This window comes from Podarcis raffonei, chromosome 4 (assembly GCF_027172205.1).
Source record: "Podarcis raffonei isolate rPodRaf1 chromosome 4, rPodRaf1.pri, whole genome shotgun sequence".
NCBI classification, from domain to species: domain Eukaryota; kingdom Metazoa; phylum Chordata; class Lepidosauria; order Squamata; family Lacertidae; genus Podarcis; species Podarcis raffonei.
In genome coordinates, this window is record NC_070605.1 from 55,415,572 (window position 1) to 55,435,395 (window position 19,824).

The window sequence follows — 19,824 nt, forward strand, 5'->3', positions numbered from 1 at the left end:
CCATGCCCTCTGAAATTGTTTCTGGCAGGTGGAGTTGGGGGGGGGGAGGGCTTTAGGAGGAACTCCCAGAACAGTGCTTGTTCTGTCTGGCAAGTGAAAATGTTTGCCCTGACAGAAGGATTGCCTTTGCGCAATATTGAATTCCTCTCTCTGTGAGCTAGTGGCAGTATGGAGATTTAAATGAGGGCCTCCTACATTCAAATCCAGTTCAATTTATATGTTATCATACTAATAAATTGCATCTCTTTTCTAATCCTTAATTTGGCAACATTATTCCTGAAGTGAGCTATCCAGATTATTGCACAGTAAACTTCCACATGAGGCTTTGCAAATGTCAAATCAGTTATCAAGGCCTTAGATTAGTATTTGCTTAATATACAGCAATGACTTTGTTCACATCTGCAGCTTGTTTCATTATCTATGTACTTTGACACCTAAATTATTGCCAGGATAAATAATAATTCTTTCTAGGTCAATAACTTGTTAAACTACTACCATTTAAGCCACCCTGTGACACCTAGGACTATGTGAATGTTCATTGTATGCATTTTAAAATGCAGATCTGCTAGTCTGAACTAGAACCTGAGTGTACTGCAGAACAAGGAAACTACTGATCAGTGCAACAAAGTGTATCACTTCTAATTTTTTACTCTGTGATCTGAAATTTTACTGCCCCTTTTGTGTTTGAATGTATGGTATACAAATGCCAAACTTGTTTAGATACCTGTTTGGAAGTATGGTCTGTCTATATTAATGTATATGTTTAACTTAGGATTGATGCAATAGTTTTATTATTAATGCCAGCTGACATTGTTTCCCTCCTGTTATGATTGCAACAGTGTTTCACTTTTGAATGTTCATACTAAAGTTTGCTTTTATATTTTTTCTTTGAAAAAAACTAGCAAGATATCAAATAAGGGTCAACATGTTATGTTTAAAAAGTAGTTTTTAATATTTAGCTTGAAGGGTATGACATAAAATAGAAGGATTTAATTTATTTATTTTTAATAACAGGTTCGTCAGCAGTTTCCTCCTCCTCTGGGTTGGACAGGCACTGAAGCTCCTACACAAGTCACTGTTGAAACCCATCCAGTTCAAGAAACCTCCTTCCACGTAACCCCTCAGCAACAGAATGCATTACACCATCACCATGGAAACACCTCCCACCATCACCACCATCACCACCACCACCACCACCATGGACAGCAGGCCTTGGGTAGCCGGACCAGGCCAAGGGTCTACAATTCTCCAACAAACAGCTCCTCTACCCAGGATTCTATGGAGGTGGTTCATACTCACCACTCCATGACATCCCTGTCTTCCTCAACTACTTCTTCCTCCACATCTTCCTCCTCAACTGGTAATCAAGGCAATCAAGCCTATCAGAACCGCCCAGTGGCTGCTAATTCATTGGACTTTGGACAAAATGGAGCTATGGACGTCAATTTAACAGTCTACTCTAATCCACGCCAAGAAACTGGCATAGCAGGACATCCAACATACCAATTTTCTGCTAATACAGGTCCTGCTCATTACATGACTGAAGGACACCTTGCAATGAGGCAGGGAATTGATAGAGAAGAGTCTCCCATGACAGGAGTTTGTGTTCAGCAAAGTCCTGTGGCTAGCTCGTGACTAAACTGAAACAAATTTGTTTCTTGTGTGTTTTTATAGAAGTGGTGTTTTTCCAAAAAAAGTGCAAAGCTGCTTGAATCAGAAGGAGATAGACTAACTGAACCGCTACAGAAGGGCAAAGCTGATTATTTTTTTAAACTTGAACAGATTGCAAAGGGACAGTAAAGTTTTTAGAGCCATGATACGTATCCTAGATAGCTTTGAGGTGATGTCTCACCTTGCTGCCCCTATTTTAATTACCAGAACCAAGTCATAGATTCCTTCCCCCCACCCATTCAACAGGAGTAAAAGTTCAAATGTTGGTCTTAGTTGCAAACAGCTTTTTAAAGGCACTGCCCAGGATCATATAAATGGGCTTTAGGGGAGTGTTTTTTTAAAAAATAAAAAAATAAGAGAGGGTGGGAGAGAGTCTCATGAATTTTAATTTCCTGAACACACATGAGCACGAAAAGGCAGTACTGTAAGGAAGAGGGACCTTCAGATTACAAAATATAGTCTTCAGCTGTTAAAAAAAAAGGGACGGTTGTAATGGTGTTCATGAGGCACAATGAGCATGCTAAGTGGCGGTGATCAGGATTCTCCTTATCTGAACCTACTGAGAATCAAAGCAGCAATTATAATGGGATTCTGTGTGTCTCATATTTTGAGACCACAATCAGCTAGTATTGAAATATGGCTGGTCTTGTAACTAAGGTGCACTGAGAAGCAATCAACAGGTTGGTCTTGGCCAGTCCAGGGGGAAGTCTAAGTGGTGGTCTTTGGGATAACCTTTGGCCTTATGGATTTGGACTCTTAAGTTAGAGGAGCCTACCATTTCAGATGCAATCACTTTTGGACATGCTTTTGCAGACAGTCCTTAATGCTGAAAACACAGAATGGGTAATTCAAGAGGCCTTTCTTTTAAAATAGACTTTTGTGACCCACTTATTGTAAGGTATTGCAAGGTCACTTTGCGTGTGTCATAAAGTTGACTTCCTTATTGGTTGAAGGTCACAGGAGTAGTGGTTTGCTTTTGATGGAAATAGCTACAACTGTGTCCCTCCCTGCTTTTTACTTTTTTTGTTTTGTTTTGCTTTTTCTGGGCACGTGGTTTCTCCACCATTACTTCTGCACAAAGATGTCTTCTGTTCATCTTGAACATTTTTAAAAATGCAGAATTTTATGTGACTGCTTTTTTGCCTCACAATTATGCTGTGAATTTTACAAAAAATTATTTTCTTTTTTGATAATTTATTGTACCAAAGCTGTTTTTATAGCACATAGATGTCTGTAACCAATAATGTAGCAGTTCTGCACTTTGACACAAGGTGTAACTAGACCATTTTTAAATGTCAGTTGAAAATTATGGCTGTACTATTGCTTAAACAAAACTGGAACTGTTGTTGAATTCATAGCCAATACATTTACAGCAAACTGTGTACTGAACATGATAGATTTGACATCTAATTCAAGACTATAACAGCATCTGTTACATTATAAGTGTGTTCAGGCTTCTGAAAGTAAAAGGGACACTAGATCCAGAAGCTATGAAACCAGCAGTTGATTCTTGTATTCCTTATTAGCATAAATGTAAACTTGAAGGCAAGACCTTGATTGCATGAACAGGTCCAAAACATTAGTATGAGTAAAGCAAAAAGCTCGTGAGACCTGAGGTTAGCAGGCTGTACTTAACAGGTGCCTAATTTTTTGGGTTCTGCTGCCTTAATATAACACAGTCAGCTTGGCAGTTGCTAAATTTGTGGACCCACATAAAATATTAAAATTATGGATAAAAACACAGTGAATAAAATTGAGGGATTGGGGTAATTAAGTGATTATCTTTCCTTAACACTGTTTGCCCTTTATGTGTTAACAAAAGCAGTAATCTACCTCTGCCAGTAAACTAGTTTTAAAAAGGTCATTCAGCAGAAAACCATGTACTTCATACTGGTCAGTTTCACATGACCAACTAGGTCAGGTCTTCTGAACAAAAGGTGTTTTTTTAAAAACTAGAAAACTAAAAAAACAAAAACAAAAACCAGTCCTCACAATGGCAGCAGAGAGGCTGAATACAGTGCAAGTGTGAAAGAATGCTTTGGGAATTAAACCATTTTTGTAAATCAATTTTTTTATCAAGGGATCCATATTTCTTTTGTACTGAAATGTCAAGCATGTGAGTTAAAGTATTTTTGAACTTTTGTAGTTCAAAGATGTTTGGTGAGTGAAAGGCTGTCACCTTAGAAATGGAACACTGAGCTTAGCAATGCAAAAAGGAATCCAGTACTTACTGCTGTCCAGGAATATAAGGGTATCAAATATGGGTAACTTTTTTTTTCTGTGCTGGTTGCCACACCTTAGCAAGCACCAAAAACTAATACTGTTTTTAAACCTACATAATCAAAAATCATAAACTCCAATGCTTCTGCATACTGTGTTATGTTACAGTCCAGTTTTGTGTGCTTTACTACACAGTTTGGTTACAGGACTTCTGTGCATTGTAAACATAAACAGCATGGAAAAGGTTAAATACCTGTGTTCAGATTGTAAGATCTAGTCCGGACTTGCTGTGTATATTGTAACGTTAAATGAAAAGACAAGCCCTTTGTATTATAGTCATGCAGTCTTATGTATGATAAACAGTTGAATAATTTGTCCTCAGACTCTTTACTGTGCTTTAAAAAATAATTTAAGAAAAAAAATGTAAACATAGTAAAATCTTCCTATGCAATTAACCTACTTTAAGGCCTGGTCTGCTAGGTATGATTATAATCAACATGTCATCATAGATACATTTGACACAGAATTTTAAGGATTATAGAATTAAAAGTTGGAGGCAGAATACATTATTTTGAGTTTTTAATTGAAATAGCAAGGTACTAATGAAATGCTCACACCTTCATATTGAAAGGCAGTATTATTTTTAGTTTGCAAATTGTATACAGTTTTGCATCCACTATTTCCTTTTGTCTAACTTAGTTCATAAAGCAGGTTATATATGTACTCAGTACTCCAGATCTGAAGCTGGGGCTAGACTAGTCTAAGGGCACAGACCATCCCCATAAATGTTCAGCCTACTTGGAGGAATTAGCAAAGGGCTTGATGGAGCTCTGTGAACCCTCAAGCTTGTAGTCTCATGCTAGTGCCATTACCAAGAATTAGGAGACACATGCAAGATGGGGATACAGGTAGAGACTGTATGAATCTTATTCCCATAGTGGCATGTGTGTTTGCCTTGGAGAGTTCACTCAAACAAGCTGTACTGAGAGTGTTGCTGGTCCTTCCATGCAGCTATGCCTGTATTAGGGCTAGATTGTGTTAGAAGGACAGGTTTTGATCTTGGTAGCTGAGTAGATTCTAGCATGCAGAAGGCATGGCACAGCCCTTCAATGAGTTGCAGAAAGGGGAGAGGCGGTAAGGATTGGGGGAAGGACTGTCCATATCCAGTCATCTTTCACAGCAGTGCAACTCCCCATACCTGCAGCTGAACTCTCATTATTTTTTTATTCAGTCTGGTTTACAATAGGAAGTTCCAGGTTTCATTTGTATCACCACAATTACTGCTGTTTTTTTGCTTCAAGCAAAGTCAGCTGATGCATTTTCTTCCAGCACTGGCTCTGTATTGTGCTTTTGTGCCTTATACCTTTGAGCCATCTTTGTCTTCTTTTTCAGTTCTTCATGCAATTGTCCTTTTCTAACTCCACCCTTTATGAAATATTTCCAGTTTTTTTACTTCCTTTCCAGCCTGGCCTCCCTTTGGTCTGGGCATTAATTCCATCTCAAAATTGCTATAGTATTGCATTATCACATGCCCCAGATAGAGCATGTGGCCCTATTCAATAATTTGTGTATAATGTATAGCTTCTTCAAGAGTTTTGATCATTTGCTTGTCATTGCACCATTTCTTGATCATCTAGTGTTAGTAAAGCTAGTTTGCTTTATTTATGCTATGCACAATGAATAGCAACTGGAAATGCAGCTAAAAATTAGTGATCAGATGAATTACAATTGGAAATGTAACTAGAAACTAGTAATCAGAGAAGTCCACATATATTGTTTCTTATTTTTAGCATTTTCCCATTGACAGCCCAGCAGGTATTATCAATGCATTTGCCATGAAGACCAAAGTAAAAAAAGGATAGATGCTTCTCCCCTAAAATTGTATCTTTTGACCAGTTAGCCTAGTAAAATAACAAAAGAATAATATGGAACAGTTGCAGAGTGAAATAAATGAAACCCAAGCTTCTAGATCAAATACTTCCAATCATTCCTGATGGAATTTCTTTTTCATGATCCCACATCTTGTCCTAGTGATTATCCAAGCTAGCTTGAAAAAACCCAAATTCTTCACTTTGCATATATGCACAGACCTAGTTCCTCACTGCTAGGTTGAGTATCTTAATTTTTGTAAAGTCTACATAAATGTTTAGAGTGCTCATTCTTTTATGTACTCAACAGAAGTTTGAACATGGTACATGGGAACTGGTGTCACAACTGAAAGTACAGTAATTAGTTCCATTCGTTTTACTGATTTGGGTCAATTTTGACTTTTCAATGTCTACAGTTCAAGGGATTATAAAAATGTACAAAACCCAACAGTATACTGCGGCACCCAAAAATAGCAAGTACACCCAAAGCTCTGCATTGCTCCCTCAAAATTTGCAAAGCTATAATCTACACAAACTCAGTAAGTATTGAGTTAATTAACAATCCCACACACTGCTAACTGTATGCGTAGGGTTAGAGACAGACATAGGAATATGTATCGTAAACCCTCAATGGTCTGGTTCGCACATCACAGTAAGCCAGATTGTGGCATACTGTAACTGCCTGAAGGTACTGTCTCCCGCCAATGAGCTTGCATATACTTTGTGCCTCCTTTGACTTTTTAGGTCAGCACGGGACAGAAGTTTTTAAAAAGTTACTCAGCTTTTCTATTACAGTTTATTTAAATAAGACAGAAGTAAAGGCCAGCACAGCTCTTACTGTTAAAAGAAAGTGCATATTGGACAATTGGCAACATAACGCAAAACATAACACTAGAAATCTCATTTTTCACCATGCATGTGCTGATGTGTTAGCACATAAAATCCCTCCTAGCTTACCTGCAGCAAAAGGAAATACAGAACAATAGCTTAATAATTCTCACTTAGAATTAGATCTGATTTAGAGGACTGAATACACAACTAGCCAGAGTGTGTTTATGTTCAGATATGTTCCATTTGCAGAATTGGTCTTTTAAAAACCACCGGCATTAATGCAAATATGATGTGTTATGCACATTACTTTATTGTTTAATGCTATTGTAACAGTATACAAATATTTCCCAGGGCAGTTTACAACCAGAATTTTTTAATATAAAAAATATACAATCGTGTAATCACAACTGACATTAAAAACACAATTAAAATGAACGTGCTTTCCAAATCCACCAAAGGAGTCAACAAACAATTTTAGCAGCGGGTTTTTCTTGATAAAGTTGTTGCTGTTCCAGAATGAGCATAGGGAGCCTTCTAATTTGGGTAAACCAACTTTTCCATTTCTGCCTCCAGTGTCCGGGTGAAAGGGACTTTGCCCTTGTACTCTTAAGTGGTGGAGTAATGCATAAACAATATTGCAGGGCTGGGGGCCGTAGGGTCTAAGTTTATAGACTTCCAAAACCCACCATCTCTGACGGTTGGCCATTCTGCCTACATCTGGAGCGCCACAGGTTATTCTCACCTGTTCTAATAAGAAAACGTAAGCTACATTGTGACTATCAATATTGATGAAATATTTACCCCCTAATGTAAAGGAATTAGATTCTGAAGTTATTTTTTTAAAAAAATCACTATGGAAATAGCCTCAGCAATATTTTTTAAGAGAAGGATTTCAATTTTTCAGAAATCTATTTTTAAAGCATTCACTTTCCTATTAAGATAATTTATTCTGTGCTTCCTCACTACTGCCATCTAGAGGTGGGTGATTCATAGCACATGAGGGTACATAAAAACGGTGTGATGTGATTTTCACCACCAAACCAGACAAAATTGATACTGATACTTCAACTATGGTTCATTTATGATGTTTTTAGTCATCTTTTTGAATGGATTGCAATTTTTTAATACTGTGGCCTATGATTTTAACAATAAAATTTGATTGATAGAAAAAAAAATCTGACCAGAGATCTAGATTTAGTTTAGTTTGAGAGATTGGATCTAGATAAATGGGCAGACAATTGCAGTCTATGCCTCAGCTTCCTGTAGCTATGATGGGTGCCTATTTTATGGAGATGTTGTGAGGAAAACTGGGTAAAAGACTATTTGTTGTTACATGGAAAGGATGTTTAGCAAAATATTTTTGGAAGGAAGCAGTTTAATTCATCCTTTCTCACACATGCACAGTCTCCCCCACCACAAGAAATTATTCAGTTATCGTCATTGTGACATGTTGTCTAAGCCACTGGATGAATTCTAAGATATGAGACACATTAGATGCCATTATGGCATTATTTCAAATTAAAGGATTACTATATAAGCATTTTGGATGGCAGGAGAGATTATCAGTGATGCATTACAAGCAAGGAGAGCTGACAGTCTGATTTGTTAGGTTTTAAATAAAACAATTCCTATCCCTAATGTTGATTTCTTGAGATACTTTTTTAAATTTAAGATTTATTGAGCTATTCTTTGGGGCATTTGAGAAAACCTGGTTTTTTTACCTGCACTGGAATAAGGGAATGAAGGGATTGTAGGCATTAGTGAGGTTACTGAAGTTTAATTATCATTTTCATTACTCTTACTGATTTGGAAATAATAGTATCTCTTATCATTCTAATACCCAGTGGAACCTAAAATATGTCTAAAATGAGAGGATGTATGTTTTAAATTGTGCAAATTCTATTGCTCGTAATGCATCCCAGAGTTGAAATTGGTGGGTTTAAAAATCTACCAAAGCAGTTTACAAGTAAAATCAAGACCCAATGAAAAAATACATATTTTAAGTACAAAACCCAATCGGGATCCTTCCCACAAGGCAGTTGGTGGTTGATGACCTATGGGATGGGACCAAACTGTCCAGATGGAAAAGGAGCAGACCTCAAGGATTACCTTTGCTTGTGACCTCTGCAGGCTATACTCCTGCACTCGTTGCTTTGCTATGTAGTCTTGAGAAATCAGCTGGATGCTAGATGACTCGAGCTATACTTACTTGGAGGGAGACAGTGAAATACACAAAATGTTTCAAATCTAGAATTTTCTAGAGGAACAGGAACAATAAAGGGGACTCTCAAGAGGAGTTCTTTAGTTGTTGTTTTGAAAAATACTGAATTGCAGTCTGAACTGATTATTTCGGTAAGACAATTCTCCATGCTAGCTCTAACAACAAATGCATCATTTCTCCTCCTCCTCCTCCTCCTCCTCCTCCTCCTCCTCCTTCTTCCCCCCCACAAAAGCATAAATTTGGGGTGGCAACTCTTGCTGTGGGAGACCTATTGCATGAGCCCATGGAGAGCTTCCGTGAGTCAGAATAGAATAGTACTGGAGAAGACTGCAAATTCTTTGTTCTGGTCTAGGGCAGCTTCTTATGTTCCTAAATCTGAATTTCATGTTCTTGAGTGTTAAGGTTTCCCATTTCTAACACAGGCACCTTACAAGTAAGGTCTTCCTCTAACTACATTTCCCAGAGATGGAGAAGCATGGAGTCCCAAAGGCAGCTTCCATTTAACAGATTGTGCCAGGCCAAGCCCCAAGCCCCTTTTTATTTTTTGCTTTTAATATTTGCAAGAATTAAAAGTGCTGCTGCTTAAAGGCAGTCTTAAGCAAGCAGAGGCTTAAGAAATAAGCCTTATGTCTCTTGACGTAGTTTATGACGGAACCGAACCCTCCCCCAATTGTTTTTGTATGACAAACTGGATATGTAATCCTTTTTCTGGTGGTTTCAGCTCTCTTAGTCTAAAGTGTTTTTATTCTCACATCTTATCCTATTACTATATAGGCACGGATCCAGAGAATCCTGATTCAATAATCACAAAGAAGAAGAATACTTGTTCTTTTTTAACAGCAGCCCCCCCCCCATATGGTGTCTGGAATGTCACGACAACGTTGTGATGTGGCAAAAGAGCCAAGCTGTTCAAAGAGAATGACATTTTGACTTGGCTACCAAAGAACTCCTTGTATGAACTAAAATACAACAGCTTGGAACATAGTAAGATGCCTTACGCTGACTAGGGCCATTGGTCCTCCTAGCTCAATGTTGTCAACAGTTTTGCTGCAGCTCTCTACAGTTTCAGATGAGGAATATTCCCATTCTTGCCAGAAGATGCCTCACAGTGAAACTGGGGCTTCCTGCAGACGAAACAAGCTCTGTCACTGAGCTATGGCTCTTCTCTACAATATTCTCTACAATATTCTCTGGATGTTCCCACTGGTGGAACAGAGGGAGTGAATTTTCACCTCTTTCCCACTGTAGGCTACTACAATCCCTGAATGTCTTCAGATTATGGGGTTACCCTACAGAACAGCACGGGAGCTGGCTCTGGGACCTGTGAGAGAACATGGGGGCATGGTGGAGATTGCCTCCATCTTGCCTTTCACCATCAGATGTTTCCACAGGACAGGGGTCCCTTCCATTAACAGAGAGAGCCCTTCTGCTAATGGAACAACTCAGGATCCAGCCAATGTGTGTGCATGCATAGAGCTTTATGTGAGTGCTGATCACAGTGGCAGGCAGAATGATAGACTTTTACTAATAACGGGTGGTATAAATGTATCTAGTTCTCTCTTATAAAAGAGGAAGGATGTTAGAAAAGTTACTGACAGCATTATGAGTACATGTCAAAATATGTTCAATTTCTGTTTCCAGAACAGGACTGAATCACTTACAGCACTGCAGTACCTTTGCCTTGGTTTGCATAATAATGCAAAAGCCAATATTCAAATCTGCAAATATACAAAATTTCCATCATCTAATAAAAGGGGCAGCAGGGATTATTTTTTAACATGTAAGGTATTAGCAATATGTACTGGATTTTTAGCGAGCAAACATCCTACAGAGAAAGGGTTAAACATCTCCTTGCTCTTTAGCTGCTGCTCTGATTAAATTTGGGATCTCCTGGGGATGTATAAATGTTTTTTAAAGGAAAATGTTGGGGAATATATTATATGTCTCCCACACCGTGTCTAGTTGGGCCCTGAACAGAATTTTGGAATTGAAGATTACAGTTTGTGCAATCCATCAACAAGCACTGGTTCACATAGACTGCCTTCAGAGGTAATGCTAAGCCATTTATTTTATTTCACAAAATTTATTATTGTGAATTGCTTAATTCTGATGAAACCTCAAGTGGTTTAACTGACTACAGATGCAATCAAACTCCATGTTCAGGTTCTAGTTCCTAGTATCTTAGTGTTTATATCATTTTTGAGATCATGTTTAATAGAAAGAAGCCAGAAAAGGTTAGGTGTGACTGAGTCTTATGGAAATCTAAGGAAGAAAGTAAAGGCTTACCTTAAGTCACATTGATTTCAATGGGGTTTGTACTCTGATCATATTAACAGGGAAATTCATCTCACTAAAACCAACAGGACTTCCTCTCAGGTAAATTTAAGCTTTTGTCATAACTTTTTCTACTATAGCCTGCTGCATTTCTCTTCATGTCTAACCTTTTTCTCACAAGGAACCCATATACAGTCGTACCTCAGGTTACGTACGCTTCAGGTTACATACGCTTCAGGTTACAGACTCCACTAACCCAAAAATAGTGCTTCAGGTTAAGAACTTTGCTTCAGGATGGCGCGGCGGCAGCAGGAGGCCTCATTAGCTAAAGTGGTGCTTATGCATTAGCAAAGTTCTTAAGCTGAGGTACTATTTCTGGGTTAGCGGAGTCTGTAACCTGAAGCGTATGTAACCCGAGGTACCACTGTAGCTTGGTTGTGCTCAGGTAAGGAAGAATCAAACATTGATAAGTGGTGACAGAGGCCCCCCCAGAGAAAATTGCCACCACAAACATGACAAACCACCCAGAAAAAACTAAACAAAAAACACGAATGAGCTTCCATTCTAGTAGTGACTGTGGATAAATACTGAGCAATGTTGCGTGGATGCTGCAAAAAAGAAAAAAAGAAAAAGTGTGTGAATTGCCCTGATATCACAGTAAACCTCTGTCATTGACGCACCTACAGTTAATACTTCCAATGAATTTACTTAGTTCAACAAGACCGACTTGTGTTTTCTTGCCATCTCCCAAATTAGAAATGCATTTTCCTGTTTAGCTTTGCATGGACAAGCATGCATGGGAGTTTGACTCCTTTTACAGGATTTTAGTAATCTGCACTGTATATTTGGCCATAATTCTCCTTCAATTTTATTAAGAAATCTTGTTCCAAGTATTTCAAGGGACAAGTTTTAATAAACAAAAATGTAATATTTCTGCTCAAAACAAATAAAAAAAGGCAACATAGCCATCTGAAGGTTAGCAAGAGGCAATAATGGTTTTATTAAAATCCACTTGTTTGTAGTACAAATGCTCACTTCCTTCATATTCTCCTGTTCATTTCAAAACAGATAGATAGATAGATGATAGATAGATAGATAGATAGATAGACAGACACACACACGCACACACACCCCACTAAAGCATAATCACTTACTGGCATTTGGGGCCCCCTGTTTCTTTGATATATTATATGAGGGCTGTCCCAACACCCAGCGGTGGAGGAAGCTGCTTGGGTGCCTGGGGCAGCGCACCTGGGGGTGGGGTGAGTCGTCCATAGGGATGGGCACACCGCAGGGCCTCCAGAGTCTGCCTGCCTCCTCCCACTCAGCCTCCCTACAGCTGGGTAGGAGGCAGCGGGCTGACCATTTGGGCAGTGGGGAGCCTGCATGCGTCCAAACCACTATGTCTCTCCCAGGAGAGACACGTGACTCGGGCGCGCTGCAGGCCCCACGGTGAGTGTCGCCCAGCATTTTGTCACCCCCCTCTGTGGTGACACCCAGGGCGGCCCGCACCCAGCACACACCCCTTCCTCTGCCCCTGCCAACACCCACTGCCAAAAGTAGCCACCTCATTCTAGCTCTGTGGAAGCATCCTTTCACCAGGTACAGAAATCATTCAGGGTAGTGGTGGTGTTTGCTCAAGCATGCCAACTCCACCCTCCCTTATCATCCTAGGAGGTGCTCTCCATGTGTGAAGTGGGGATGCTTCTGTACCTTTGAATGTTTCCTGCATGTTTTTAAACCCCATTTTTCCGAGGTTCTAAAATGCATGGGGAGCTCTGCGCATTTCTCTTGGTGCTCCAAAAGGTGAGGTTTAATATGGAGTATGTGACAAAATTCCTAGCCACATCAGTGCCCTGTGAAAGGGACTTGAGCACTGAAATTACTGCAGACAAGCTTGAATATGTCCCTTGGCTCTGCCAGCATTAATACATTAATGTGTTTTAAATTCATAATTGAAGAACACCAGCTGGCTGGGAGAACAGGACCATTGCACTTCCTGTTCCTGTTCCTTGAAGACTCAGTTGAACTCAGAGGGTGTCAATAGATTGCCTGCTTCACAAATCTGAAGTAGGGTTGCAATCCTAATTGTCATTGCAAGAGAGTAACTGACCCTGGGTTCATTGGGGCTTGAGTAACTGGTTTTTTTTGGGGGGGGTTGGCTTACAATACTATCCTTTGCATCTTTACTTGGGAGTGTGACTAAGTTCCGTTCCATTCCATTGCTTTCAACAAGAATTTGTAATCTAACCTTGGCTGGATTGTGACAAATTGCAGGCCATTATTTTTTTTAAGGCTGAGATTTTTTACACTTAAGAATAACGGAAAAACAGTCTCATCAAGATGCTGTAGTATCTAAATGTATGTGAATCATAGAATTGTAGAGTTGGAAGGGACCCCTAGCTTAGGCGCATCTAGTTTTTTTAAAAATGGTTATTTGGTCCATTGAAAACTTGGTAATTGGACAAAGGTTGTTTTTTTTTTTGAAAAATTGGGAACTGCTCTACTATAGTAGATTGCATTTTATTTTAAAAGGTTTGTCCTCCTTTGCGTGGGATAACCAGCTTCATATAACCAACATGCTTAAGTCTAATTAATGCATGAAGATCATTTCCCCTCACCTTGGGAGGAAGGTAATCAAGCTTATTGTTCGCCTCTTAGTCTACCTGAGAAGCTCAATGTGAGAAGGTCTGAGCTAGTTGCCCCAGTTCAGACTGCATGGCTCTAGCCAGCCTCCCCTGAGTTCCTATGCCAATAATTTAGGAACTTTAGTGTAACTAAGCCAAATATTTCTGCCTGTGTTTTCTGACTGCTATATGGAAAAGCACATGAATCTGACCTTTGGAGAGGTTGTAAGTAAACCATTTCTTACTTACTAAACATCTGGTCTTTTTCTATGTTAAGGGAAGAGGGTAACTCTGGAAGAAGCTCACAGGTGCATATTTAAAAGATCTAACGGACTATATTTCCATACTTTACTTTGCTGCAAGTTTTGTGATTTTAAATTTTTCTTTTTTTTAAAAAAAAAGATATTTATTAAAGTTTCAAAGAAGATTACAAAAAGAAGAAAAGAACGAAAAAATAAACAAAAGATACAAAATACAGAAAAACAGAAACAATTAAAAACAAATCAATCTTTCCATGTCTTGTCTTTCATTTACTTGTTTCCCTGACCTCCTCACACCTCCCTTTTTTGTATTCCAGTTCAGTTAGTTGATTCAGCAAATCCTTTCCCTCTTTGTTTCTATCTTAATCCTTAATCCTTTATCTTAATATATTATAACTTTACATTCTCACCTGTTAACAATCCATTTTTACATACTCCTTTGTAACATTACTGCTAAAACCACTTAACTTCATTCCAACATCATTCTAACATTCATTAATTTTGCAATATTTCTGTAAGTAGTCTTTAAATTTCTTCCAATCTTCTTCCACCGAGTGATTTTAAATTTTTCCTTCTGTGGGTGCTCGGGCACCCAGGGTCCCAGGGAATTGGCACCTATGGCCAGAACCAATGATCCTTCACCCTGATGAGTTCTACAAAGGCAACCTTGTGAGGTTAAAGAGGAGGAAGGCGACAGGCATTGCCATGCTGTGGACTGAGTGCAAGTAAGAAGTCAGGCAGCTGGGGGCTGGTGGTGAATAATGCTGACCATGTCATGAGAAAATAATACAATACATATCTGAATCTGTGTTTTCACTTTTCTTCCATAGTAGGGGTATTGAAATGACATGACGATGTGTTATTTCCTTATGTATTTTTTTCCTTCTTCATCAGATAGTTAGGAACAGCATAATCATAGCCATGTACACTCAGAAGTGTCATACTGAATTGAGGTAAGTGGAGTTTGACATGCAGCCTAAGTTATCAGAATGGCTGTTGCAAACTGCATATCAGTATAGGTTGTAAATAAGTAAACGTATGCAGAAATCCACAGGGATGCAGCAGTTTAGGGTACTGTTTTGCTCCTGTTGTGCTTGTGAAGTGAAAAGGAAACTAGATCTGCAAAATAAGGGTGATTTAAAGTATCTTCTGAACACAGGAGCACCTGGCATGCTCTGGTCCATGGGGTCACGAAGAGTCATACATGACTAAATGACGGAACAACAACAAAGTATCTTCTTAAGAAGGAATTTAAGTGGCATTAAACAGGGGCATTAAACAGAATGATTTAAACTGAACATCAGAAACCCTTTCTTGAACTTGCTTCTCAACCTGAATATTTATGCATGAAATGATGGTGTGAGACATCTACAATTCCTGAATTTTAGTCATGAGAATTGTTGGAAATGACATCAAATCCACAACACAAACTTTCCTAGAAATGGACCAAACCAAATAGGGTGCAGTCCATGAAGGCATTCTCCAGTGCCTGGGCTTTGGAAACTAAAATGGAGCTATTCCAGGGCTCTAAGTGAACGTTCCTGGTGGATTGTGACCAAAGTGTATGAGCAATTGGCTTTTTAAAAATAAAAGAAAGGAAAGATAACAATTCCCAAAAGGAAACAATTGGAGACCCTCAGAGCCAACTGCACCATTCAAAAATGAATTTCACTGAACTTCAGTTAAGTTAAGATTCTGTTCTTTTGAGTGTCAGACCAATTGGTTACATGTTAAAAGTAATTAATGACATATTGAAGTAAGAACTTCACTAAGCAGCAATAACATATGCATTGAAGCCAGAAATTTGGCTCCTGTAGTACTGATTTTTGTTTGTAGAGGGCACCAGTGAACCTTCCAGATCATTGGTATGTATTAAGAAAAATCCTAAACCTGCATGCATTTAAGCCCAGGTGTGACTTGATTTATGCAAGTGGTTTTCATGCTCTAAGCGGGTAAGTTATTTACATGCATAAATCTTTGCAACACTATTGATCAAGATCATTTAGGGATTAGTTTTAGTACTGATGTAACTTTTTTGCTCATGGCCAGAGCTTAATTAACCATAGAACATGAAATTAATGGTGGGCATTAACGGCAGTTAATTAATGTAATTCTGGTTCCATTAAAATCAACAGCAAGCTTCCCTTGATGGTTTTTATTCCACCAGGGGCCACAGAAAGATGAAAACCTGCACATGTTCCATTCAAGTGTGATGAAGATGCTTTTCTCTAGAAAGGGTCTGTACGAAGCAACATTGAAATGAAAGCGGCACAGTAGTGGTACACAGTGAATTGCACCTTGTGGCACATGAATTGCCCTTTTGCTTCTAAAATTGTGGAAGATGATTTGAGGCAGGGAAACGGAAATATACAGGAAATACACATATAGGAATTTCAGCTGGAACTTGAGGCATACATTTTAGCAGCTGCATATGAAAAGCACGTCTATATGCTTCTGAAAATTTGTCTATTGGTACAAGGCAGTGTATGTCGACTTAGAAGTAAGTCCCACTGTGCTCAATAGGATTTACTCCCAATAAAGATGTACAGGATTGCTGCCTTAGATGGTGTTGTCATCCCTATTAAACATAAGATCCCACAAGTGTTATTGGTCAGAAAATCCACCCCGTTATTTAATAACCAAAGACTGCCAAACACTTTTTGTTCTCCCACACTTTGGTATGGATTAATTCTCTCCCCCTCCATTTATGTGATTTTAATATCTGGTTTCTGTTTTTTAGCTTGTTTTTTTTGGGGGGGGAATTGTATATTGCTTTTCATTTATGCTGTGAGCCCCTTGTGTGAGGGAAGATGTGGGGCCAAAAGGCAGAATATAAATACTTAAATAAAGAACATAAAAGTAAATTAATTATGACAAATTTCTGGATCAGTATGTATGTATGTACTGAAAAAATGAAAAACACTACTCATTGTTGATTGGCTTTGAAAATCCATTGTTAATTAACAGCATTCCATTCTTCTCTGCTTTTCAACATTTCAGTGGAAATAATTGACACAAAATACATTGTTAAACTTCTTAATCAGTCATTGTAGAAAAATAGAAGTGTGTGGGACATTCTTAGTACAAAATTTTGGTGATGCCTCCCCGTTGAAAGCATCGGAAGCTTTGAGTTTTAAGCTTATATTACAAAAACAAGATTCCGTAAACTTTACATTGGATGCGTCATTGATAATAACAGAGACAATTTGAGAGAGACTTTTAAGCTTTGTGCCCTACTCACAACATTACAGCTTACACATGCATGTGTCAGTATGATGCAGCTTCACTTTATGTGCTAAAGCTTGCAAAGAAAGCTCTAAGAGGACCTGCAGACCAAATTTTCATATGGCACGCTTTTAATCTTTTTTCAAACAAAACAAACCTTACTAAACCTGCCACAGTTGATTTCAGAAAGGCCCCCAAAATCACAAGAGCAAAAAGCTTCTTTTCCCAAATAAGCTCACTTTTTTGGTGTGTTTTTTTTTTAAAAAAATTCTTTCTCATGCATTCTCATTAGTAGAGTAAGTTGGATCTTTAGTAGAACCTTGTTGGAGCTTTCCACAGTTCTTTCTCCTGTAGATTCTCTGTTATAAGGCTAACTCTGATGCATGTTAATGCACCATCACAAAAATTTATGGAAATGTCACTCTTAGTCCTCAGAGTTGTGACTGGAAGGAGAGGGCTAAACCAAGCCACCCTTGTCAAAAATATTTAAGATAAACAAAAATAGTCCTCTTTTTCTACACTCTGGGCCATGGGTAGGCAAACTAAGGCCCGGGGGCTGGATCCGGCCCAATCGCCTTCTAAATCTGGCCTGCGGACAGTCCAGGAATCAGCGTGTTTTTACATGAGTAGAATGTATCCTTTTATTTAAAATGCATCTCTGGGTTATTTGTGGGGCATAGGAATTTGTTAATCCCCCCCCAATATAGTCCGCCCCACCTGGTCTGAGGAACAGTGGACCAGCCCCCTGCTGAAAAAGTTTGTGACCCGTGCTCTGGGCCCTCTCCCCATAGTTTGGGGGCATGGCGGTGGCTTTAACAATCCTATTATTATTATTATTATTATTATTATTATTATTATTATTATTCTAATAATTAAATTTCTATACCATTCTTCATCAAAAGTCCACAGGGTGGTTTCATAGAATTATAGAATTGTAGAGTTGGAAGGGTCATCTAGTCCAACCCCCTGCAATGCAGGAATCTTTGGCCCAACATGGGGCTTGAACCCACAACCTTGAGACTAAGAGTCTCATGCTCTACTGGATGAGCTACCAAGGTAGATAGTTTATGTGAACTTAGCCAGTAACTTCTTCTGTCATGCAAACTCAGCATTATAGACAGGTGCTTCATCCAGACAGGGAGACCCACAAGGTGTGTGGCTGTGGCTGTGATTGGGATGTTCATCTATTCCATTGAACCCAACATGGATGCATCACCTGGGATATATACCTGCACCTGGGGCTCCAGGTTGCACATAGCAAAGTGCTACTAGAGTTGTGTTGGGATCTGGGTGAGCTATATAAACATAAATAACTGGCACATTCCAACATGGTGACGGCATACATAGGACTTATGACTACATATTAACATTATCTACAATGAAACTAGCTTCCAAAAGTGGAAATGAAAGGAAGTAACAATTCTATATCTTTCTTGTGAAACTTGTCAACCTGACACACCCACACACCCACACCTTTTGGGGAATGGCCAGGGCAGTGAAAACCATACGGAGGTCACTTCTTTTGTGCAAGTGACCAGGAAATATTTTTCCAATTCTAATAAGCGTAAGTGCAGCTGGTTTCATCAATCCAGCTCAGTGGCACAACATCTTCGACTAGAAGTGAACACAGCTCCTGGGAAGTGCAAATGACAAATTTGTCTTAACTCCATAAAACTTAAATAACTGGAATGGCATTAAGAGAAAATCAGCACATTGATGCAAACTAAATGTGAAAAATCTATCACAGTGCAAAATTTCTACCTGCCTACTAGATTTCTCCTGAGTCATGTATTTTAAAACATGATTATATATATTTTCATACAAAAAATAATTGAACTTCTTCTCAATGTACTTTAAATTTTCAGATTAGGCAGGCATAAGCACAAAATCAAGGCTGTAGTTTGTTTGTTTTGTTTGAAAGGGCTTACTACGGAGTTACAACCATTGTCCTCTATTTTCACTGCCAACCTTCTGCCAACCTTACTCTGACTGAGCAGTAATATACCCTGGATGCTACCAAATTCAACAGAGTCAGTTCAGGATAAATGGTTTTGATTTGAATTGCACTACTTTATTTCTACAGAGAGATGTCCACATGCACAAATTACACAATGTGGGTTCCTTTGGGAGCTGTAATCTATCCTCGACAAAAATCTATCCTAGTCTCACTGTCTTAGCAACTAAATGTGTACCATGCAGCAAGTTATGTCAATGTTCCATTATGCCACCAGCAGACATGACCATTAGCAAATGCTGCTTTAGTCCCATTCATAGATCATGATACACCATGGTCTGAAACAAACCATGGCTTACAGTGAATGAGCAGTGTGTTTACATTGCTGCTATCCTGTGCCCACCCCACCGAGCTGGGAGGGGAACGAACTACTGTATATGTCTAGTTTAGCATTATACTTGAAGCAGGACTGGTCCGTTGTTTCTCTCCAAACAAATCACAAGTAGTGAGCCAAGAACTGCCAAGAACAAATTTTGCCTTCTTGATTGGTTTGAAGTGAAGCAAACCACTAGTGATGGTTCTCATGTGGTACTAAGCCAGCGCTAGGGTTGGCCTCATCCTGGCTTGGCAAAGTGAGGAACAGAGAGGTGTGATTTACTTGGCACACACCGCC

At 38.9% G+C, this 19,824-nt stretch overlaps 1 protein-coding gene across 1 annotated transcript in view; it reads left to right on the top strand.

Annotated features, from left to right (window-relative positions):
* The window catches only part of DYRK1A (dual specificity tyrosine phosphorylation regulated kinase 1A), a 94,417-nt gene extending 90,151 nt beyond the window's left edge, over positions 1 to 4,266 (top strand). The window contains exon 12 of the mRNA XM_053386698.1: positions 1,015 to 4,266. Coding sequence (XP_053242673.1) covers positions 1,015 to 1,635 — 621 coding nt within the window. The 3' untranslated portion in view covers positions 1,636 to 4,266. The remainder of the gene's footprint in view (positions 1 to 1,014) is intronic.
* Positions 4,267 to 19,824: the final 15,558 nt, after the last annotated feature.